Raw genomic sequence first — 22,988 nt, 5'->3', positions numbered from 1 at the left:
AAGTAGGAGCGGGAAAGCCTGAGAGCTTGCAGAAGCTCGCGGGGTTGCTTGTGAAACGTTGGTTGCGTGTGAGAAGTGTTGCTCACGATCTAAAAGGTAGAGGAATTTGTCATTGGGTGAGATGTTCCACGAGCAAGATGACGACCTTGCCCGATGATTGCGTTCGGCAGAGCTTCCGGGAGTCTACTCTGGAGGTGACAGAGGAGGTGTAAAAAAAAAAAGGTTTGGCTCGGACGAATCCGACTCCGCTGAGGGCGAGGATGGTCGCAGCAGTGACGACCAAATTAAGAGTTTGCTAATCAGTCCAGCCCTTGATTGATGTTACAGGAGAGGTGCTCCGTCTTTAAAGGGTGGCCAAACTCTGCCAGAGGAGGGGACGCAACTCTGACGATGGTCGGCTCACTGATGGAAGAGCTCGCCTGCACTTTTTAGTGGTTGGCTCGTCGAACTTCGAAGATCTAGTCGGCTTTGGAGCCGAGCAATGTTATCGCGGGGTACCTGCAATGACAACCCCGCCTAACAGCTGTGCGCAGACCAATGATGTCAGAACAACACCACACAAACTAAAGCATGTGAATCATACTTTTTACACTTGGAAGGTGCTTGAAACTTGATTCAAACCCAAATAATATCATCAAACTGTTATTCGTTGCCACGTAGGCTGTCTGTATCAAAATGCTCCTGCTTGTATTTCGTGTACCTTCAGTGATGCACAGAGGGTTCGGAGAGTATTTCCGATTGGTCAAAGCTCAATGAGGTGGGCAGATGGAGAATTCCATTTCCCGCTCCGCCGTCCGTCTGCGGGTAGCGCCAGTGACCCAAGCGCCAGCGGTGGCTTTGGTGCATGTGCCGCTTATGTAATGCATAGCATTTTATGGTCCGTGCATTCTAAGTCCAAGATTCAACTCTGACTCCTCGCTAGCCAACACTCCATTCCCTTTCTCCCTTCTTCCAACGCGAACTTCCCACGACGCCCTCGACCTCCATCGCCCCGATCGGTCAACAACTGGGCATCGCCGCCATCGACTTTTCGTGATCTCCATTCCTTTTTATCCATTTCCTGCCGCACAAGAGCGCGCGCGACTTTGACCCTCGATTTAACCACGGCCATCGGGCGGACAAAGCCCTTCCTTGGCTGTGACCGACACCCACCCATCCGATTACCCGCTATCCGACTCCTCGATCCATTACTGGATCATCGCCATTAAGAACCTGCTGGAGCCTGTTGATGCATTTTCAATTTTCCCTTTGGTTTCTGGCTTTCAGGTGTTTGTAACAGAAGCTGGCCGTGGAGGTGGTACTATTCATGCAGGATTGAGATTCAAACCCCATTGAATAGGCTGCTACCACACTTACCATTGGTTCGCTCGGCGGGTCTTTGTACTATTTTTCTTTATTCTGCTTAACCTTCAGTGCAAAAAAAAAAAAAGACTCTTTTATCTCTCTTCGATAACAATCAGAATTGAGTACCATCAACTTTCTGGCTTTGAAGAAGAGAGAAGGAAGCAAATCTGCTCTGCCTGCTAGGGAATTGTCTCAAGATCAGCAACAGCAAGAGAAAAACAGGACAATTACCAATTCTCCCATCTCCTTGTGTGAGATCTCTATCTAATCCACAGCTTGCGTTTTGCTTGAGCACCTTGCGTGTGGCTCTTGGGACTGGAGACAATCACCAATCCATCCAACCCTAACAGCGCAGTGTAATTTTTTTTGTTCGAGAGGATAACCGACATTAGCAACTATGACGTCCTCGGTCTTTTTCAAGTTCAAGTCCCAGAAAGAGCCGACTCGTGTCGAGTTCGACGGCACCGGCATTTCTGTGTTTGAGCTGAAGCGTGAAATTATTCTTCGCAGTGGCCTTGGAGATGGCACCGATTTCGACCTCGTTATCTGCGCAGATGAGAACATGAAAGAGGGTATGTATACCTGTAGGTTTGCGGCTAGTATTCCAGCAATGCTAACCAGTAAACAGTATACGATGATGATACTACCATTATTCCCCGGTCGACTACGGTCATTGCCCGTCGCATGCCCCCCAAAGTCCCTGGCAAAGGAAATGCTGCCCGTTATGTATCTGGGAAGATGCCGATCCATGCAAAAAACTCGTCTCGACGTGAACAGATTGTTAAACCAACCGTTAAGACCCAATCTAGCACCCTGGCCCAGTTAAGCAGTGCCATGACCGAGGAAGAGAAGATGGCTGCAGTTTTCCAGGCTCAAACCGAGAACTTTACTGCTCGCGAAGAGGAGATGGCTACGTATGTAATCTTCACTGGCTCTGCTAGACTATTATTACAGTGTCGCTAACAGGCTTATAGACAACAATATGTGGCTAAGGGCGGTCCGAAAAAACCCGCCAATGTCCCTGATCACGACCCTCCTCAGGGCTACATTTGCTACCGCTGTGGTGAGAAGGGGCATTGGATCCAACTCTGCCCGACCAACGACAATCCCGAGTACGACAATCGTCCACGTGTCAAGCGGACCACAGGCATCCCGCGTTCCTTCCTTAAGACTGTGGATAAGGCTACGGCATTAGGCCACAATGCTGATGGTGACGAGTCCAAGGTGCCCTCGGGCATCATGGTCAACGCCGATGGAGAGTTTGTCATTGCTGAGCCTGATAAGGCATCCTGGGAGCAATTCCAGGCCAAGGCCAAGGCGAAGTCTGACGCCAAAGCGGCTGCTTCCGAGGGAGACAAGGAAATCCGGGAGCGGGGCTTGGAGTGCCCGGTCGACAAGAAAATGTTTATAGAGCCAATGAAGACTCCTTGTTGCGAGAAGACGTATTGCAATGATTGCATCACGAATGCTCTCATTGAGAGCGACTTCGTCTGCCCAGCTTGCAAAACAGAAGGAGTTTTGATCGATGATCTGAAGCCTGATGAGGAAGCAGTGGAAAAGATTAAAGCCTTTCTTGCAGAAAAGGACAGTAATAAGAAGAAGGAGGATGGCTCCAAGAGCCCCCGTGGTGATGAGAAGCCTGAAAGCACCGATGACAGCAAGAAAACAGAGAAGGCAGAGTCTGTTAAGGCCACGTCAAAGTCACCCTCTCCAACACCGTCAACTGCTGCTTCTGTTACCACCAATGGCCAGACGACTCAGGCGTCCACCAACCAGCAGAACAAGTCGTCAACCTCTACCGCCAGTGCTACTAATGGAGAGCAGCAGGCGGCCACGTCATCCTCATCAACGTCCAAAAAGCGTCCTGCTGACGAGCTTCTTGAGAATCCCAAGATTCCCAAGGCTCCCAAGGCCATGCAGCAGAAGGAAGCTCAACACCAACAACAGGACATGATGAACATGATGCCCAGCATGGGCCCGATGGGCTTCAACCCTATGATGGGCCCCATGGGTCCGATGATGTACCCCGGCATGCCGCCCATGATGCCTAACTTCCCCATGGGCCCTAACCCGATGGGTATGGGCTTCCCCCCGATGATGAACCCCATGATGTTCCCGAACGGCGGCCCGGCTAACGGTATGAACGGCTGGGGTCCTGGCCCGAACGGTATGATGAATGGCTGGGGCGGACCCAACGGCATGATGAACAGCGGTATGGGTATGGGCGGCCCGGGCATGGGTTTCAGCGGCGGCCCGAACCAGCACAAGACCTTTACGCACCAGCCGCCGCCGTCCGAGGAGGAAGAGGCGTACTTCCGGAAGCCGGTTAATCCTCACCGCCATATGAATCGCCAGCGGCGGATCAGGCCGAGTGATTACCGGGAGCTGTGACGTATCTTTGCGTTAGGTCTCCTTCCTCGTTCTTTTTCGATTCTTTCTCTCTCAACTGACTCGATGTTACGTTTCATCATGGAAATCAATCAGACAAGGAAAAAGGATATGATCCGGTTCTCTGGGCTAGGTAACATCATGAAAACAAAGATTAAAAACTGGGCTGTTGAGTCATGGGATGGGTGATATGGGATAGCATGGGATCACATCAGGGTGGGTTGGTTGCAAACTAGAGAGGGGATTTGACATGGCAATTCGCAACGGCGGCGTTTCATTTACCTCTTTTACATGGGTCAAGAGAAAGTAATGGAGGGCACTACTACTACCTAAGGTGATGGTTGGTTGGGGATCTGCATTTCTGGGCGTTTGGTTTGGGAAGAGGTTCAGGCGTGGTTGGGAATAATAAACAACTTTATTTTCTTCTCTCGACTCCTTTTATCCTCTTCGTTTGTGTTTATTTCTTTCTTTTCTTTTTTTTTTTTGGCTGTGGAGAGGAGTGAGGATACGTTGATAGATAGGCCTTAGCTTTGACAGCTTCCCTTTCTCGCCTCAGCGAATCATTCAAGGAGGGGAGGAATACAATTCAGGGGCTTGGTTGAGGACCTTTTATTTCTTTGGACTTGTACTATCTTGAGAGTATCGTCTTGCTCCTGGGCGAGGAGCGAATAGACAAGTATATTGATACTTAGAAGTTGCAGCTCAGCAAGTGACTCATCATAACTGGGACCATGCAATGTCTATACAGCGTACAACCGAGTACATGAATTATGTGAAAATCGTCCAGACGACTAGTCCTCAAACTCCCTGATCCTGAGACCAAGCCTTGCTTCATACGGGACAATGTAAATGGGCATGCTAATATGGGTATTTATTCTCTTATTACATTCTTCTCACCATCGCCATCCCTTACTCCGGCGGGACAAACGGCTTGATGAGCATCTCACTGAACTTCTCTAGCCTCTCCTTGCCACGGACTTCCTCCACCAAGAGCGGCATCTTGACTACATTAAACTCCTCATCGTACAGTTCCTCGATCTGATCCAGGTACTTCTTCTGCATGCGCCGGCGGGCCGTGCACTGTTCACAGTCGGAGCCCGGCTTAGGGAACAGCAACTGGTTGACAACAATGCAGTGGGTGTCGATGCCGTAGTTGGCCAGCTCCTGGATCATGCGCTCCGTCTCGTACAGCGACAGGAACTCGGGAATGCATACGCACACAAACGTGGTCAGGCGCTCGTCCTTGAACTGCGCGTTCACCTCCGAGATGGTAACCCGCAGCGAATCCAGCTTCTCCATCACATCGCTCAGCGTCTGCCCGTTAGGCAGCGTACCGCTGCCCCCCAAAATGCCGTTCAGGAGGGAGCCGTACTGGCCCGACAGTTGTGATACCTTGGCCAGGGCCTTCTCCAGCACGGTTGGGAACTGCAGGAAGCGCAGGGTGTGTCCTGTCGGCGCGGTGTCGAAGACGATAGTCTCGTAGGAGAGGGAGTTGACCTGCTTAAGAACTTCGGCAAAGGACATGGCCTCGTCGATACCAGGGATCTAGAAGGTCACAGCCATCAGCAACCAGAACTCCATACCAGGGTATGCGCCAGATCCTACCGCATAAGCCAGGTCCTGCATCACACCCACGCCACCCATTCCAGCATCACCATCGCCCGTCTGGCCCGCCAGCAGGTCCTGCATGCTACCATTGGGGTCGATCTCCATGGCGTACAGGTTATCGAAGCCCTCGACGAGTCGGGCCTCCTTGCCGAACTTTTGGCTGAAGGCATCGCTGAGGTTGTGCGCCGGGTCAGTCGACAGCAGCAGCACGGAGCGGCGCACCTTGGCGAGTTGGATGGCCAGACTGCACGAAGTGGTAGTCTTGCCGACACCGCCCTTGCCGCCGACAAAAATCCAGCGCAGCGACCGCTGATCCAGGATCGACTGGAGCGTCGGCTCCATTTTTTCGGGCTCATCGACATTGACGACGGCGGCCGACATCTTGGTGGCTGAGGACTGTGTAATTTGAGGAGATAGGGAAGTTGAGAGAGGGAAGTTGAGAGATTGTCGCGTTTCGCGGGTTCGGAGCTGGTTGGTGCCTGAGAGGTGGGATGAGCGTCTGATATCAAAATTTCGGATATGGGCTTGGACGAGGGCGCGCGCAAAAGAGTTGATGGTGGTGCAACGGAAACGGGTGCGGGGCAGGCCCTCGACTAGAGACGAGCAAACGAGGGGCAGGCGTTGACAACGTGGACGTGGAGATTTCTTGGCGGCGAATCCACTGGAAGCAGCCTCGATTTCTCAAAAACACTTGTGTCTGGTGCAAGAGGAAGAGAATGCCGGACTTCTGTTGCCGCCACTGTTGATGGAATTCCGCCTTTGGAAACACTTGGAAGCAGACAGTTACTTCGGATGGGCTCCGACTGCTCACGTCACAGGCTGGAGTGATCCCGTGCAGCAGGGATCTGCCGGTACGTCGCTTGGCGTGTAGCATGTGTCAGCTTTTTTTTTGGGGGGGGGAGGGGGGGGGAGGAGGGGGAGTGAGGGCAAGAGGGAGGATGGTCTGTACAATGAATCCTTATCCAGTTTCACAACCATCTCACTGTCATTCCCTATGAGAATGTCTTAATAACGCTGTCAACTTCCTTAAAATACCTTATTGCATATTGTATTGCTTTCACAATGTTAAAATGCTTCCAAAAGTTATCGCTTAAGAAACATGAGTTCCACCAACTTTGATCTTCGCATAATGACTGTCTCAGCTTCACACACACATGTTGTCCTTAATCAGTCAGACAGTAAGTATTCCTGATCCTCCACGACACAATGCTTAGAATACGCTCGCATCTATCGAAACTTCACTCTGAATGATCATCACTAAAATACATTTACGATGCACATGACAGTCCTGGCATCCAGAAACAGGTGTCATGTTATGAAGCTCTATAAACCATGAAAGTGATATGAAGGTGGTTGTCCAAGTGAGTTTTACCCATCCTCATCCTTAATTTCCAACCGATCAATTCCATATATGAATACCAAAACCCCCCTGATTAACCAGTGATTCATTGTCGTTGTCGTCATAATATGGTTGCTTTTTGATGCTGTGCCCACATTTTCTCAAAACCTTCCATAGGTTTGATCTTCCCTCATTTCGAGCTGAGCACTCATGAAATGTTTGCAAGCTTCCGACCAGGATAACTCCCGTCTCAGGCCGAGCCCAGTGTCCTCTAGCGAAATTCCCCAATCTACCGCTGGCGGATCAACCTGCTAAAGAAACCTCCCTTCTTTTTCCTCTTAGCACAACAAAATGTCCCTCCTCTACAGCACAATCCTGCCCTTTGAAGGCCCACACCCTCATCTGGATGATTATTGTGACCATCTTTAATTGGCTTGGATCCGAGAAAGTGCTTGCATGAACCATCGGAGCTCCCGCTCCTCAAGCTACTATTCGAACCTATCCCCTCTGAGGACCCAAGGCTATTGGTGTCCTCGGCCGCAGGCATTGAAGGGCCGATCAAGCCCCCAAGAAGAGATGTACTCCGTGATTGGATCTGTTGCTGCTTGATCTTGATTGAGTTAATATGTCGGGGAGTAGGCCATATCGGGTTGATATCCTCTTCAGTTAGACATGCATCCAGTCCATACTTCGCTTCTGGATGTGGGAGAGTTGTATTGCGGTCTTGAAGATTCATCGTTAGTAAAGAATTCCATATTATTCATAAAGTTCCCATTTACTTACTTCCACAAATCGCTTCCGGGAACCCAGTGTCCCTCAGGCGGAGCGACGCCATTGTGGATTGACGGGACAGGAAAACCGGAGGCTCCGGGGCCTCGATATCCATAGAGCTCACTGGCGCGCATCTCCTCGTCAACTTTCTCATTTTCGCTGAGTTTAGCCCAGAAAATCTTCAAAACTCTTTCACAGTGAATCTTCTTATAATCCAGAAAAGCTCAAATTGCTGAGCGTCTTTGCCCGCCTCGATGGTGGATCCCAGCGTGGCTTTGTAAACTCGGAAAGACCGGCACAACGAGGAAAGCTCGGGCAGCCAAAAAGGTTCTTCAGCAACAACGACCGATGAAGAACGAATTTGTGTTGTACAAAGTGCAAGATGCAGAGTGGGAACCAAGGCCAACTAAGCCCTGTAGTCTTCTAGTTTTGTAAACGGGGAGATCTTGTTCTCCAATTTACGAGAGTTAAATCTCTAAAGTTCAGGCTTTCCGTGTCTGATTTCATTCATGGTCTTTAGGGTGACTTTTACAAGAAAAAGATGATAACAAACACAGCAAAAGGTTGCGGGTGAAGTTGACCATCTGTCAGGGCTGGCAGCCAATAGAGACAGCGGCCACACTATATGCTTCGCTTCCAACAACCACCGGAATGGTTTATAGACCATGGTCCCCAATCAACTGATCCGCGGCCTTGGCGGTCATGATGATTTCGAACCATCAAGCAAAGAAAGTGTCGATCCACGATTGCCAGCAAGTGTGTAAGAGAAAGGGATTCTCTCACCTGATATAGCCGGAGGCGATGACGTTAGTTGTGATGGGGGCTACCCCACAAGGCCAATTCCTCAGAGGCACAGATACTCCAGCCAGCACAACCCAGTCGATGATCAGACGGTCCTTGTTCGATGGTCGTCAAACAAGGACCGAGTCTTTGGTGTTATCCCGAATGAAATAACCGGGTCTGTCAGTGTCAATGGGCCTTTGCGTCTAGGTTGGGGGGAGGGGTCGGGTAGAGAACACAATGGCTAGGAACTGAAAGATTCCAGCAATAATGACAGAAGAGAGGAATTAAAGAGGGTCAGTGCTTTCTGAACCGGGCATACTTAATTTTATAAAGGCGGACAATGCTCTCTGAAGAGGAACCCCTCTCATTCGGTTTGCCCACCCGAACGCCTATAGTGTTGTAGTAACCTTTTGGGAGTCTTAAGCAAGATAGTGCCGACAGGCTAAAACGAGTAATAAGCAGCTGTTTCGGTGGTCAGCTGGAGGAGGGGTAGAGTGATATGCCGTGACCAAGAACAATCACTGCCGATTTGTTGCGGGGTCATCGGTCTGTGAGCTCTTCCCCAGGATGTCCGAGGGGCTAGATCTTCATTTGGGATCTCTCAAACTGAGAGAACAAGATTGTTCCTCTGTCGCCGTGATGTGCACAAGGCACAGTCAGAGACCCAGTGTCATTAACCCCTCCCGTAGTAAGTGACCGTCAAGGCAGACCGGCCCGGACCACCCCCACCAGTTAGGTGGTCGCTCATCCAAGATGCCAGTGAAATGAAGAGAAGACTTGAACTGGATAAGAGCTGGCATTTTCATAAAACTTACTCGTAGGCGCTCAGCAACCTTAGAACTGTGCTGACTTGAAACCCTAATTCGATATTGAGATGTCTACTGTTTCGTTAGATAGCCAATTTGACCTGTCAAAATCGGGCTAGCCGAGAAATCTCGTGGGGTCAAGTATTGCATTTATATCTCAATATAGCAAATCGAGGAGGTGCTCTGAGACCTTCACTGATTCGATCAAAGGTATCTTTGAACCTGGTAGCACTTCACAGTGGTCCCCGGGCATGCATGGTTTCGGACAGTGCTCACGCCCAAATTCCAAGCTTATCTGCCCAATAGGCCGTATAAAAACCAAACGCAAGATTGTGGTTAAGTATTTCGAATCATTGTTGCAGTTGTCGATAGGTCGAAGAGACAGTAGAGAAGAATGATGGATGGTTAATATCGTGACTATTTTTTGAGGAAATCGACGACTAATTGATCAACTTTCCAGAGACTGATCGCTTAAGAACTTGAACACAGAGAACAGGCTCTGGATTCTCGAAGTTTGAATGCTTGGAGTTGATTCTCGAAGCCAACTGCCCACAAACAAGCCAAGCCTTTTGACTGACTTGTTCTGTTCGATCGATCGATCGATCGGAAGCTGCCGAGCTTCTCTTCCCATATCTCGCCAAGAGAAGTCCCATATTCCTCATAACATGACCCACCATGTTCAACCCCTGAATGCCCACGCACAGACCACATTACCACGCTGGAGCTGGGCCAAGCCTTGCCAAGATAATGCCAACTGGGGGTTGAGAAAGTTGAGGCGATGTGGCACATTGGGCCTGGGCAAGTCAACGAACACCTGTGACCTTTCCAGCTCGCCCTTTTACCATTTTACGCGACTGCATTCTTGATCCCTCTTCCCATTTCCTTATCATCCATCAGCAACAACACAAACATTCCAGCGTGGCGCTGTCCTCTACTTACGTCTCTTGCTGCCAATCACATTCAATTCAATTTCATATTCACACAGAACAACAATCAGCAACCATGGCGGACCAGATCCAGGAGCTCCTCGACGTTCCACGCGAGTTCCTCAAGGATGGTATCCAGTTCATCAACCGCGCTCAGAAGCGTACGTCCCCTAATCCAGCCTCATGCGTTCTTTTCAGTGCCGCATCAGCACTGCACTTAGCTTCTAAGATGGTGCTACGATGATGCTAACTAACCCTCATAGCTGATCGCCGCGAGTTCATCAAGATCTCCCAGGCCGTTGGTGTCGGCTTTCTGATCATGGGCGCTGTTGGTTACTTTGTCAAGCTCAGTACGTATTCCTGCTCTCATATTATCATTCCAATCCGGAGCCCAGCTTCTGACACGTTTCCAGTCCATGTCCCTTTGAACAACATCCTCGTCGGCGGCGCGTAAACGTGTTCCATCTCAAGTACGATTAAATGGATGGCTACAGGCCGGCCGACAGCAAGCGGTCGCTCGCTCATCTCTTTTCTCGGTATCAATTGCAAAGGGGAGGATGGAGGTCCGATGGAACGCACAGCCTTTGGCAAAGCCAGACATGCACCTTGCATGGGCCACGTCTTATTTCAAGGGGACGAGGTGGCTAGATGACAATGCTCGTCCAATGCTCACCTAGTCACCTACCAAGAGAAGATGATAATCATGAACGAGAGATGGATGGGGAGGATGGATGGGCGGAAGGCTGTACATCAAGGGCATGGAGGAGATGGGAAATGATATCCATGTTTTAAAACTACATAGGTGGGGAGTTGGTTTGGGTTTTGTATTTCACTGTAAATGGAGCTAACAAAATTATCTAATACGTGCAACTGCTGCTTTAAGTATATTGATAGATGTGATGAATGTCCTGGGAAGGGATCATCACAGGGCATCAGCAGTACAGATCACGGTCACACAAGGCGAACCTGTCACACATAGGACACACACCGTCGACATCGGTTGAAGGTTTTCCTCAATTTTTTTTCTCATTTGACGCCATCGTCGTTTGGCCCAAACACGGACATCCGGCTACGTCCCTTTCAATGAGAAATGTAATGAAGGGACATGGACACCGCGCAAAGGCCCCCTACTAGGCCCCTATGTTTAAGCTGCGAGGAGAGTGGCCAGCACATGACCATGAAAACCTCGCTGTATACCGTCATATCTTGCTCACCACACCGTCCCCTTACACACCCCCTTCTCTCCCAGCAACATCCCCCATCTGCCAAGCCAACAGCTTCCTTCCTCAACGACGCCAGCTTACCTCCTCAGCTCCAGGTACTTAGCGGCCTTATCCCAGACTGCGCGATCAGCAACAGGCAGATCCTTGGCATCCAGCGTCTGGATGCCGGCATAAACAGCATCAAAGAAACTGCAGGCGATGTCCAGGTCTTCAGCGAAGTTCAGGGCATAAGGCACATAAGTACCAGGGAAGGCCGCCTTCTTCTGGGCCTTGTTGGGGTCGTTGGGCAGGATGTCGTCGAAGTAGGTCTTGACCGCGATGCCGAGGGCGACGTCGGGGTCATAAAGGAATGGCAGCCTGTGAAGAGTCAGTATCAAAATACTTTCGGAAGAGCGCATGCCAGTCAAAGGGCACATACTGATGGCTCAGTTCCCAACCGTCATCGCGCTTCCGCTTGGCCTGTGCATACATAAACATGGACGCCAGAATGGCCTCGATCAAGTCGCGATCAGCTGACCGAACCTCTGAGACCAGAGTGCGGAAGTGCAGCAGGTTCTTGCTGAGAGGGCCAGTGTACCCATTGGCCTCGTGCCTCAGCTTGAGCAGCGTAGCGCAGCGGCTGATCAGTAGCAGGCTCGACTGGTCCTCCTCAGAGCCGTTGAGCGGCAGACCACGCAGCTCCTCATGTTTGTTCTTGGCATTGAGCAGATCGAAACGGATCAGCTCGAATGCAACAAGAATGGACTCATAGAGGTTGGGGAAATCAGGGAACTTCTCAACTGTGGGCTTGATCGCGGCGAGGGCCGCAGCCAGGGCCTTGCCCCAACCGGTCAGCTCATGATGATCATCGACATAGCCCCGGATGTGCAGAAACCTCCAGAGGGTGATTGACTTAATGACCGCGGCCGACTCAACACTCTTCAGCTTGGAGCTGGGGCTTGAGCGGGTAAGGGGAACAAACTCGGGCTTCTGCAGCGCAAGCACCTCAGACAGAATAGAACCGTGGGAAAACTGGGGGAAATGTGCAGAGAATGACTCCTCCTTCACACTCCAGCTGCTAACTTGGGGAGCATAGCTGGTCTTGGGCTCATGGCGATCCCAAACAGTGTATGAATAATTGCGGTCGTACCAGACCTTCATGGTGATATTCTTATATCCGATGCCGCGGTTAAGGCGAGGAATGACCAGGCTTAGCGCTGCCTCCTTGATACGGACCGATTGTGAAGTGACCAACTTTTTGTACTCCTCCGAGGCAACCCCATCCAACGTAGGAAGGACTTGCAGTTGACCATGGGTAATCCAGGTAAGAACACGAGGACCGATCAAACCGGTGTTGAGATAGTGGAACAGTTCGGCAGGAAGTTGCAAGCCAAGATACTCGTGGTTGTCCTTTGTGAGATGGTCATAGTCATTGACTTTGACCTCGCCGTTTTCGGCAATATAAATAAAGTGGTCGACGGCCATGCGCGCCTTGCGGTACTTCTCCAGCCAGTTGGGATCATGAGCCTTCAGGATATCATTGAAACTGGTGCAGGCTATGGTGACCGACTTCTCAGTGGTGCGCAGCATGGTGCATGCGTCAACTACCGTATAGCGTGACGCCTTAATGATCGTCTGGTCGGCCAGCGGAGGGAAAGGCGGCAGGAAGGACGTTCCAGTCATAAGGAACGCGTCAATGAAGAGAGACTCGCTGACATTCAGCGTCTTTAAGATATTCTTCTTGGAGATTGCATAGACCATCTTGTTATCCCAGTCGATCATGCGAATAATGCAATCCCGGATGGGATACAGCAGGAGTTCGGTCGAGCCCATGATGCCGGCACACTGGTCCGAGTCGATCATTTCGAAGTATGCCATCTAGCCATAGACTGTCAGACTGACCGTTCTTGCTGATCTCCTTATTTTCAGATCGCTAAGCTTACCTGGGCAGCAGCGTTGAAGGGAGGCACTAGGAAGTGCAGGCCTCGCTGCCTCAGGATGGACTGGAGTAGGGGATAAAGCGCCCGAGTGGGAAAGGCACCTTGAAGCAGAGGTCAGCGGAAATGAGAACGATTTAGGAAGCTGAAGACAGGCGCAGGAGCGCACATACTGATGGTCTGACCGAAAGCATGGACAGCCTCGTCGGCACGGCTGTTGAAGTATAGCTCCCAGGCGCCGTCCGTCTTAAGGTTGAGATCCAGGCCACGCCGAACTGCCACCTCGTCCTGTCCCACGATTGCCTGGCCGTCAAAGATGAAGAATGGGGTCATCTTATTGAGCTTCCACTGATCCAACTCATTCTCGATACGCGCCTGGATGCCAGTCAGCCCACCCAGGGCGGGCAGCAGGGGCTCGTTGCCGGGGAGAACATCGAGATGGAGCTGGAGCCAGTACGTGGCATCGATCGCGATCGCACAATCCTCGAGGTCGCTAAGGGGATAAGTCCTGTAGGGACCAGGAGTGTCAGCTATCGGTGGGGCAGAAGGCTGAGTAAAGTTGGGGAAGGGACCTACAAGACCTGGTTGATGAAGGGGTCCTCGGTGAGATCTTCCATTATGTCAGTTAGTGATGACTGTGCAGAGAGGCCGCAACAACAAAACGAGCGAGAATTGCGTCTGTGTGTCCGAATGCAAAGAGAATTGGCCCGCCGCCCAGCTCGTCACAGTTCGGGTTGCCTAGGAAGAGTACGTGTGTGTCGTCGCGAGTGTCTGCGCAAGCCGGACCACACCAGTGCAGGCGTCCTTGAAGGTTGGAAGATGCTCCAGATGCATGCAGAAACGAAGTTGCGAAACTGGCACGGTGACCAGCCCGGGAGGATTCGAAGCGGTTGCAGAGTGAGGATCGCCTGTGGCAGTGTGCGGCGCCGTCGAGCCGTCAACTTCGTCTGGAAACGAGCTGGCAAGACGACGAGAGGATCCAGGCTGGTTGCCCTGGAGAGGTGCCAGTGGTCGGATTGCAACCGAAAAGTGTCGCGGCCAACTCGGTGCCAGGAGAACGCGGGGCGTGATCAATCGGACACAAAGGCTGGCCGCCTGGGCATTCCAATTCCACCGACAAAAGACGGGTTTCAGGCAGGCGAACCCGGGGGTTGGCAGGACAGAACGGAGTGCAGAAAGAGAAAGAGCAGGCAGGAACAATAGCAACAAGCAGGACAGACTAAAGATGGGATGGTCGACTTACTCGGCGGCGGCATCATCGTGAAGGGCTACCGAGGGAGGAGGGGTCCCACTCAACGACCTGACGCTCGCGGCAAGCTCTCTCCAAAACACGGCCGACTCCAGAGCCTGGAAGCTGGGGGGTCCTTTCCCGCGTGGCCGGACGCTGCGGTCGCTGCGGTCGCTGCGGTGCGGGTGGTGGGTGCGAGCGCGGGCACAAGACCGGGTTGAGTACGGGATAATGCTCGGTGGAGCTTGCAGAGGCTGCTCGACCACTGGATATCGCCAGTGCGGGAGGATCGGAGCCGGGCACTGGTATGCCGATGGTGAATGCGCGATGCCTAGAGTGGTTTGGCGACTTTTGATCCACAACTGCTGTTGCAGATGCCCAGATTGGCAGACACACAGATGCCCAGCTGTTGCTGAAGCGAGCAGTCGGGCTAGCACTGTCAACTATCGATCGATCGATATCCCAGGTTCCACGCCACCAAAACGTGGTGTTGAAGATGGGATGGGATAATGATAAGACTTCAAAGAGTGACTCGGAGTTTGTCAACGGCAGGCACTCGCCATTATTGAACCAGAAACCCGAAAGAAAGCCCAGCTTCTGCGGGGAAAACAACAGACGGTGTTCCAGTTGGATGAGGCTCAGAAAGAGCAGAACAATGTCTGTACTACAGTGCGGTAATCTACTCATGCTTTTGTTACACTGTGTACCAATTTTGGGCCAAGGGTGATGTGGCGGTGGCGGGGTTGAGGCTGACAGGTGGCTTGAGAAAGACGACGTCAACCCCAAGGGAGGGGACAAGCTTCAGTTTTCCCGCGGCAGATGCCCATCCATTAAAACTATTTTTCCCATTTGTCCATGCCCAAAAAAAGTCCTTGCAGGTATATAATTCCATGGACTATCTGTGAATTCCAAAATTCAATATCACCAACTATCAGCACAAAATGTTGAGGACGCCTCATCTTGAGCTGGGAAGCAACTGTCGTCCCCGCCCTCTCTCTGGACCAGGGTCACGGCAACCCATCTCACCATGATATAAGTTTCCAAGGAAGTAAGTTGAAAAAAGCTTGCAGTACCATGAGCAGTCCTAGTAAAAGGCGTTCCGATCAAAGGCAACCAAAACCTGCCGGCATCGTCCCCGCCGTAAGCAGAGCATCTGCCAAACAGAGCCTATGTCAGGACTGTCAGGAGTCAGGGCCACTGTCTCCATGATCTGTGCCCTTTACCCTTCGTAAAAACCCAGGTAACCTGCTGTTGCATCTTATACCAGGGAAGTTAAAAAAAAACTATATGCCTCGAACATGAATATATGTGGTTTCGGACAAATGATTTGAGCTTTCGAAGACCGACGACTAGGTACAGGGTGAAATTGAAGCTGCAGCACTTACATGGGAGCTCTCATGCCAAGAACTCGAAGTTCCTCCACCTAATCGCCTATCCGCGGCATCTCGAGACTCCAAAGCTTTCCAAACGCAAGGTTTAAGCAAAGGTCGAGAATAAACAAGCGGCATGAGTCACAGGCATCAGACAAGGGCTTTCCAGACTTTCAGAAAGCAGAGTTAGGCATCGCTTCGCTAACAAGCCATTCATGAGAGACCCAGACGCCAGAATACTGGTAGCTGCCAACGGAACCACTCGCATCACCTAAGCTGCCCAATCAAATGTGTAGCTCTGAGGCTCCCCAACACCAGCTGTTTGTTCTGGGCTTCACCATTCTACTAGTCTGTTGACTCTTTCTGCAGAGACCTTGTTCCAGGCCATGACATTTGGGCCCCCATTTCGCTGAAGCTGGCTATTCATGAGTTGCATGCCTCTCAGGGAAAGGGATTACGGTCTCAGACAAGCGAGAACTGAGGTAGCGTTAACGGAACTGCTTGAGTGTCCAATGCCCGATCGATCATTGAAACCGGTCAGGATCCTCGGTCCCGCAGCCCGACTGGCCGAACAACTTGCAAGGCTTTCCGTTTCCGATGACGACGGAAGAGCCACAAACTCACGAAATGTGTAGAACAAAGTAGAGGAGACCTATCATGAGCAAAAAGATGAGAGAGAAAGCAAAAAAACTTCTTGCAGAATGAAAGCGAGGAAATCGCGCAAAACCTGTCCAAGTTTTTTTTTTTAAAAAAAAATAGAAGCTCAAAATACGGACTGATGAACATCCTCCGCCTGGGCTGAGCTCCGTCACGGGCTCCCCGGTAGCGGAGTGGGGCCGATATACGGGCCGAATAATTGGCCCTATCCGATTGCAAAGTCTCCGGCTCTATAATGAGGCACCGACCCTTCGAGAACCGTCATCATCATGTACCTATCCCATCTTTTTGATTGGTACCAGATCCGTAGGGCTAGCCATAAGCCCAGGGCACACGCGGCGTGCATGCGATCATCTGACAGCATCGTTTTCGGTTTCCCCGTGGGCGCAGTTCACGGCATTTCGCAAGATCCAAAGTTCCCTGCTTGCAATTATGGAAGGGAAGACGGAAGACCCGTAGTTTTGGGATGTAACCCATCCACCCCCAATGGCACATAAAGCCCAGGAACCGACGTTACCGCTGGCTACCGTTTAACAGGTCCTGAGGTGGCTTGGCAGCGCTTGTGGGTGAAGGGCGAGGCTAGAGTGGCAAGCTGTGGACAGAAAAGCGAGGAGTGAGAGAGCGTTGTAGGACAGGATCTCCTGGCATGAGCGTGACTCCTTCGGTGATCATACTATTTAATCTCATGAAGCCAATGTGTATACAAATCAACCCATATCGAAAATCGGTGCGAGTAATCGATGAACTGGTAGAGCTATGCATTTGTTGCGTTAAAGATCCAGCCAATAGGCTGGATGAGAGGAACATGTTCGCAGTCCCAGGTAATATTGTCGCTACCACACAGCCGGGAGAGGCCCCCAATAACAGGGCTCTGAGGAGAACGAGCGAAGACCTTGTGGCTAGGGGTGTAAGTGGAAGTAAGCATGCCAGCTATTGGATGCATTCGCGCCCATGATGGAACGCGACGTGAAGACTAACTGGTTTAGGTAGTGCATTGTTCGCGATTGAGTGAGAACGACCATCAAGCAAGTGGGTATCTGCGGATGAAGGATAGTTCACTCAATTGTGAAGATGAGCAAATGGCGGCGTTTGGCACCTCAAGATGCTGCAGGCGCGAGGTTCGAGATCTCTGTGTGACGACCCAAAAACGTTGGCAGCCACAGCAGGCTGATGCTTACACACGACATGCCTCCAGGCATCCATATATACACTAATCTAGCATCGAAAAAAGAGACGGGTACGTCCGTAGCAACCCCCATGTTGCACAACCTAATTTCACAGCCCTACACTACCTCATGGCTGCTAGGTCAGAGATGTGTTCCAGATGTCCATTCAAACACCCCTCCATTTACCCCTCCATTTCGGCAGTTTGGGACTCTGGTAAATCTGGCAGCGGCTACGTCGTTGATGTTGTATGTGCCATTGTGTTGATGGCTGCATATTGGAACGGGGTATTACTGGTTGAGATAGGCCTCGGGTATGCAAGGTGCTGCATGCTCTGTTAAGCACCTCGAATGAACCCATCTCTTGCGCTGTCCGTAGAGAAGTAGCTTGCAGAGATCGACGGCGTTGTCGAAAAAGTCCTGTTGCTTACCGCTTGTCAAGACGCAGGAAAGAAAAAAAAGGTTCCATGTAGCTGGTAAGAGTCACTCAGTTGGGGGCAGATTTGTGCAGGGCGAAATGTCAGATCTTGCATATCAGTGCCCAGTGAGATGTCGAGATCTTTTCCAAGCCATGCTTGTTACCGCAGAAGCTATGTATGGACATGTGGGTGGAGACAATTACTGAGCGAGCCCGGAGATCTGCCTTATGTCATCTCATCAGCAGCTTTTTGGGGGCCCTCCAACGAGGCATTGCTGCCTCGTACGCCGACATGGACATCACCAATCATTGCGAAAATGGCACATGGAAAGAGAGATTATACGCAGTTGCGCAGGCGGCGTGCCAGATCGAATAGGGTCATTGGGCTCAACGCAGCAGAGATGCCTACTCCCCTTGGGGCTCATGACGATGTCATGGAAGTATGGCCGCCGTCCTCGAGCGAAGATATAAATCCCCAGTCCCTCCGGGATTGAGATGGGACTCTGTCTTATTCATCAGCAAAAAGCCAGCAGGTGATTAATACCAAAGGAAACTCGCCAGCTCTTTACCAAGCACTCAACACTTCACCCCTTCTAAACAATCAGAATTTCCACAACCTTCAAACTGCCCTCATCAACAAGCACAATGGCTGCCACAACTGCTTTCTTCACCACCGGCTGCCCCGTAAACTACGGCCGCTCTGGTTACAACAAGTCAGTTCCTTCCGAAGAAAGATCGATTGATCGGACATTCAGGCTGACATCTCGTAGGGGTGACAACGAGGACGGCGGCGAGGAGAACAAGTTTGTTAACTACGGACGCTCCGGTTATAACAAGTGAGTAGCCATTCCCCCTTCAGTCACCACTGCAGCTCGACTAACACCTGTCATCAGGGACGACAAGGATGAAGAGGAGAGCGGCCAATCGAACTAAAGGCCCTCAGCACTCCATGGCCGCAACACCCTTACCTCAATCCCCAGGGCGTTGGGGCGTCCACTCGTCAAGATTTCTCTTCGCTTCATGTCCGGCTGCGTCACGGTTTTGGTTTCTTCTCATCATGGTCTTCGGGATTTCGGTTGCTTCGGGTCGAGCATCATGGATATCAACGTTTCTGGTTGGTTCGGATAGGTACATTAGAGAGGCCCCTGAGAGGATGACAAACAGCTTTCTTTTCAGGGACCCCAAGCCGACTTCACAGTCGCACAGTAACTGGGGCGTTGAATGGATTGGACTAGTTTGGTATGAGTTTTCCTCATGTCGATGATAGCTTGTCCTTCATGCGCTACTAGTTCTTTCACCGAATGTTGTCAATCGTTTTAAATGATTTAGAGGTCATTTTCCAACGCAAAATCTGAAGAAGTGCGTTAGTGTGTTGTGATATGATATTAGTGTTGACTAGACTCACTTCTCAAAGATCACGCCAAGGACTTCCTCCACATCCCCAGATTCACCACGACCAGTGATAGCCGCAAGTCTGAGTGCAGCCAGTCGCAGATGCTCTGCGGCCAGAACGACATCCGGTTCTCCTTCCATCTCTGGATGCTGTGCTTCCATCATGAAGTCAAGGAGGTGTTGTTCACATTCTGACAGCAGCTGATTTTGTCTTGCTGTAACCCCAAGGAGATGCTGCATGCCGTCCGGGACTGAGGTTAAAGCAGAGAATGACTGCGCAAGCTTCTCCGTGAGTCCATGTATGTTCCCAGGGTCTGTTGAACCCGGGGCTTGTGAGGCTGCAGCCTTGCAGGATATTGTGAGCACCTCCTTGCCGCGCAGGCCCTCCACACTAGTCAAGGCCGTAGCCTTGAACTCTTCAACTAGGCTGTTAAGCGTGTCTGGGTCTACAACATCACTCTTGTTAATGACAACCATACACTGCTCTGCCTGAGCAGCTAGCCTAAGTGTCTCAACATCATAGCTGATCCGGTGGCCACCGGACTTCGCTGGTTCAACAGAAGCCAAAACAACAATGATGTCCGAATCCAACGCCTTCTGCCGTGCTCTTCTGATACCTTCTTCCTCAATAGCCCCGATGGGAGATGTATCAGAATCGTTAACAGACTCGGAATCCTTCGTCCGAATGCCGGCAGTATCCGCAAAGGAGCAAAGATAGCCCCGAATATCAAGACTCGCCTCGACAATATCTCGAGTAGTCCCTGCCTCGGATGATACAATCGAGGCCTCTCGGCCAACTATCTGATTCATCAAAGAGCTCTTTCCAGCATTTGGAGGGCCCAACAGGGCAATCCGGATACCATTCCGAAGCAGCTCGCTTCGCTGACTGGCCAGCTTGTGCATCTTGATAGAACGCAGCATCTCCTCCACCATCCTTGTGACATTACTGAGCAGCTCAGTCGGCGACTCGTCGAAATGTTGGTCCTCCGAGAAATCGATGAGCGCTTCGATCTCGCCACGCGCGAGAAGAAGTTGCTCCCTCCAGCTGTCATAGGTCTTGCCAAGAATGCCCGACGTCCCCCTGACAGCGGCGCGCCGTTGATGTTCCGTCTCGGCAGCAAGAGTGTCTCCAAGAGACTCGACCTGAGCCAGGTCAAGACGGCCGTTGAGAAAGGCGCGTCTGGTGAACTCGCCGGGCTCGGCATAGCGGATCTTGCTTGATGATGGACATTTTGCGATTGCGGCCAGCACAGCCTTTACGGTTGCTGCGCCTCCGTGGATGTGGAGTTCGAGGACGTCCTCGCCTGTCACGGTTTTGGGAGCCGGGAAGTACAACACTAGAGCATCTGAGTCTACGATGTTTTCTGAGGATGCGCCGGCTGTGCCGGGTTCGAAAAGGGTCCTCACACCAGCATATCTGGGCTTAGGTAGGGGTTTAGTTGGGCAAAGTGCTTTGTAAATCTAGCGCGTATTAGCCTAAGACAGGGTAGAGAAGAGCGTAAGGTTGACCTACATCAATACATCCTGCTCCGGAAATACGAATTACAGCAATGCCTGCCCTTCCCGCGCCTGACGAGAGCGCATAGATGGTTTCATTTGTAACGGTGTAGCTAGGTGAGCCACTAATGGCTGCGGAAACACTGCTAGAAGTGTGAATGTGCTGAAGAGCTACGCTCCATGAAGGACACGAGGGTTTCCTCTGAACGAATGTAACGCTCCGCAAACCCCGGAGGGCGCGGATCGAGGTTGTCCTCAATGCATGACGAAACATTGACTCTGAGAAGACAGATTCATGAGAAAATAACCAAGAATAAGAAAAATGAAACGAGAGGACCGTGGGAAGAACACCGTTGACGATGAGCTTCAACCGCGATGGTGAGTGCCATGTGTGAGAGATTCAGGAAGCTAACGACAATCATTGGTTGATAAACTGATAAGATAAGATAAATAACCAGCACGGACCAATCAGCACAGGGAAAACTCAAACGGTCCCCAAATTTTTTGTCGCCATGGCAGCTGGTTGCCCCTCCAATGTTGACGATCAAAAGCAGAATCATCTTTTTTTTTTTTGCCTTCTCTTATGGACCAAAGCTCCCCGAATCCCTCGGCCTAACTCAACCCTTACCGATCTGCTGCATTGCTTAATTGAGGACGATTCAAGATGTCTGACGAAATCGTATGGCAAATCATAAACCGTAAGTTCATCTGTTCTCGAAAGACCATAGATCTGTATTTGGCTGTATTGTACTGACAACCGCATAGAACAGTTTTGTGCCTTCAAGCTCAAGTACGCCTTTGTCGCATGACCCCAGTCGTCTTATGCACACATAGTCTGACCGTCAATTAGAACTACAAAAGGCCAAAACTTCTGCAGAAATGAGTACTCCGTCAGTGGTCTGTGCAATCGCCAGAGCTGCCCGCTCGCCAACAGTCGATATGCGACAGTGAGGCAGTCCCCTAAGGGGACAATCTACCTTTACATTAAGACTGTACGTTTCTACATGGGATCACGGTACATGGCCGAAGGCTAATTACAGTGACCGTTTAGATCGAACGGTCGCACATGCCCTCCAAATGGTGGGAAAAGATCAAGCTCTCGCAAAACTACCAAAAGGCTCTCGAGCAGATCGACCAGCGTCTCCAATTCTTCCCCAAGTTCCTTATCCACAAGTGCAAGCAACGCCTCACCCGACTCGTACAAGTCGCGATCCGGATGCGCAGGATAGCCGCGGAGGAGGCCAGATTAGGCGAGAAGCTTGTGCCCAAAATGGCGCCCAAGATCAAGAAGCGCGAGGAAGCCAGAGAGCGCAAGGCTCTGGCAGCGGCCAAGCTGGAGCGGACGATCGAGCGCGAACTTCTTGACCGCCTGCGGCAAGGTGCGTACGGTGACCAGCCGCTTAACTGCAACCCGCAGATCTGGAAGAAGGTGCTTAATGCGCTTGAGGCGGAGGGCGAGGGTGTGCGGGATAAGGATCATGATAAGGGCATCGAGGCCGATGAGGAGGGTCTGGAGTCGGCAGAGGAGAGCGAGGTTGAGTATGAGCGCGAGGAGGAGAATGAGGAGGATAATGTGGTCGAGTACGTGTCGGACTTTGAGGAGAGCGAGGATGAGCTCGGCGATCTCGAGGACTGGCTGGGAAGTGATGATGAGGAGTTTGACGACGAGGATGACGACGATGAAGATGATGACGATGAGGACGATGATGAGAGTGAGGAGGATGATGAGGAGGAGCTTAAGAAGAAGAAGGCGGGAGACAAGCGGAAGAGAGGCAAGGCTGTCAAGCCGAAGGCGCGGAAGAGAAAGGAACTGGAGATTGAGAGGGAGGAGGCAGATCGGGCCAAACTGCTGGCTTTCTAAGGTTCTCACTGTACGGCATCACATTCACATTCACATGGGTCGGGCTGAGGGAGTTTAGGGGTTCTTATTTGGCAGATATGGGATACATTCATGTTCATTTTCATCGGCAGTATCGGCTGCTATGTAATGAATGCATGTGGCTCAAGAATTGGGAGCCTTAGTTTGGGGATATATTATTTTTTTTTTTTAGGAATCGTGTAAGATCCGTCAATTGTCATTTTTGACGATCAATGGACTTGTCAACCCGGAACCGTGATCAACAGGAGGATACGGCCCCCTGGTCCACAGGTTGGCCTTA

The 22,988-nt window shown here is 51.2% G+C and overlaps 6 protein-coding genes across 6 annotated transcripts; 3 read left to right on the top strand and 3 right to left on the bottom strand.

The window, feature by feature from the left end:
• Positions 1–1,741: 1,741 nt before the first annotated feature.
• Positions 1,742–3,735, top strand: CTHT_0061720 (putative finger protein; the record flags this gene model as incomplete). The annotated part of the gene is made up of 3 exons (XM_006696425.1): positions 1,742–1,916; positions 1,973–2,258; positions 2,319–3,735. The coding sequence occupies 3 exons, from the start codon at positions 1,742–1,744 to the stop codon at positions 3,733–3,735; spliced, it is 1,878 nt and encodes a 625-aa protein (XP_006696488.1).
• Positions 3,736–4,641: 906 nt separating this feature from the next.
• On the bottom strand, positions 4,642–5,721 carry CTHT_0061710 (arsenite translocating ATPase-like protein; the record flags this gene model as incomplete). The annotated part of the gene is made up of 2 exons (XM_006696424.1): positions 4,642–5,277; positions 5,338–5,721. 2 exons carry the CDS (start codon positions 5,719–5,721, stop codon positions 4,642–4,644), a joined length of 1,020 nt encoding a protein of 339 aa, XP_006696487.1.
• A 4,320-nt stretch (positions 5,722–10,041) lies between these two features.
• CTHT_0061700 (uncharacterized protein) lies at positions 10,042–10,419 on the top strand (the record flags this gene model as incomplete). The annotated part of the gene is made up of 3 exons (XM_006696423.1): positions 10,042–10,126; positions 10,229–10,315; positions 10,379–10,419. The coding sequence occupies 3 exons, from the start codon at positions 10,042–10,044 to the stop codon at positions 10,417–10,419; spliced, it is 213 nt and encodes a 70-aa protein (XP_006696486.1).
• An 846-nt stretch (positions 10,420–11,265) lies between these two features.
• On the bottom strand, positions 11,266–14,363 carry CTHT_0061690 (nuclease-like protein; the record flags this gene model as incomplete). The annotated part of the gene is made up of 6 exons (XM_006696422.1): positions 11,266–11,545; positions 11,607–13,045; positions 13,111–13,208; positions 13,278–13,612; positions 13,681–13,714; positions 14,348–14,363. 6 exons carry the CDS (start codon positions 14,361–14,363, stop codon positions 11,266–11,268), a joined length of 2,202 nt encoding a protein of 733 aa, XP_006696485.1.
• Positions 14,364–19,272: 4,909 nt separating this feature from the next.
• Positions 19,273–20,928, bottom strand: CTHT_0061680 (mitochondrial GTPase mss1-like protein; the record flags this gene model as incomplete). Its single annotated transcript, XM_006696421.1, has 3 exons — positions 19,273–19,291; positions 19,346–20,749; positions 20,879–20,928. 3 exons carry the CDS (start codon positions 20,926–20,928, stop codon positions 19,273–19,275), a joined length of 1,473 nt encoding a protein of 490 aa, XP_006696484.1.
• A 565-nt stretch (positions 20,929–21,493) lies between these two features.
• CTHT_0061670 (uncharacterized protein) lies at positions 21,494–22,690 on the top strand (the record flags this gene model as incomplete). The annotated part of the gene is made up of 4 exons (XM_006696420.1): positions 21,494–21,527; positions 21,595–21,619; positions 21,680–21,821; positions 21,881–22,690. The coding sequence occupies 4 exons, from the start codon at positions 21,494–21,496 to the stop codon at positions 22,688–22,690; spliced, it is 1,011 nt and encodes a 336-aa protein (XP_006696483.1).
• Between the last annotated feature and the right edge of the window lie 298 nt (positions 22,691–22,988).

Source organism: Thermochaetoides thermophila, assembly GCF_000221225.1.
Source record: "Thermochaetoides thermophila DSM 1495 unplaced genomic scaffold scf7180000011821, whole genome shotgun sequence".
Classification (NCBI taxonomy): domain Eukaryota; kingdom Fungi; phylum Ascomycota; class Sordariomycetes; order Sordariales; family Chaetomiaceae; genus Thermochaetoides; species Thermochaetoides thermophila.
The sequence above is the reverse complement of the archived record's forward strand: the minus strand, read 5'-3'. Positions and strand labels throughout refer to the sequence as shown.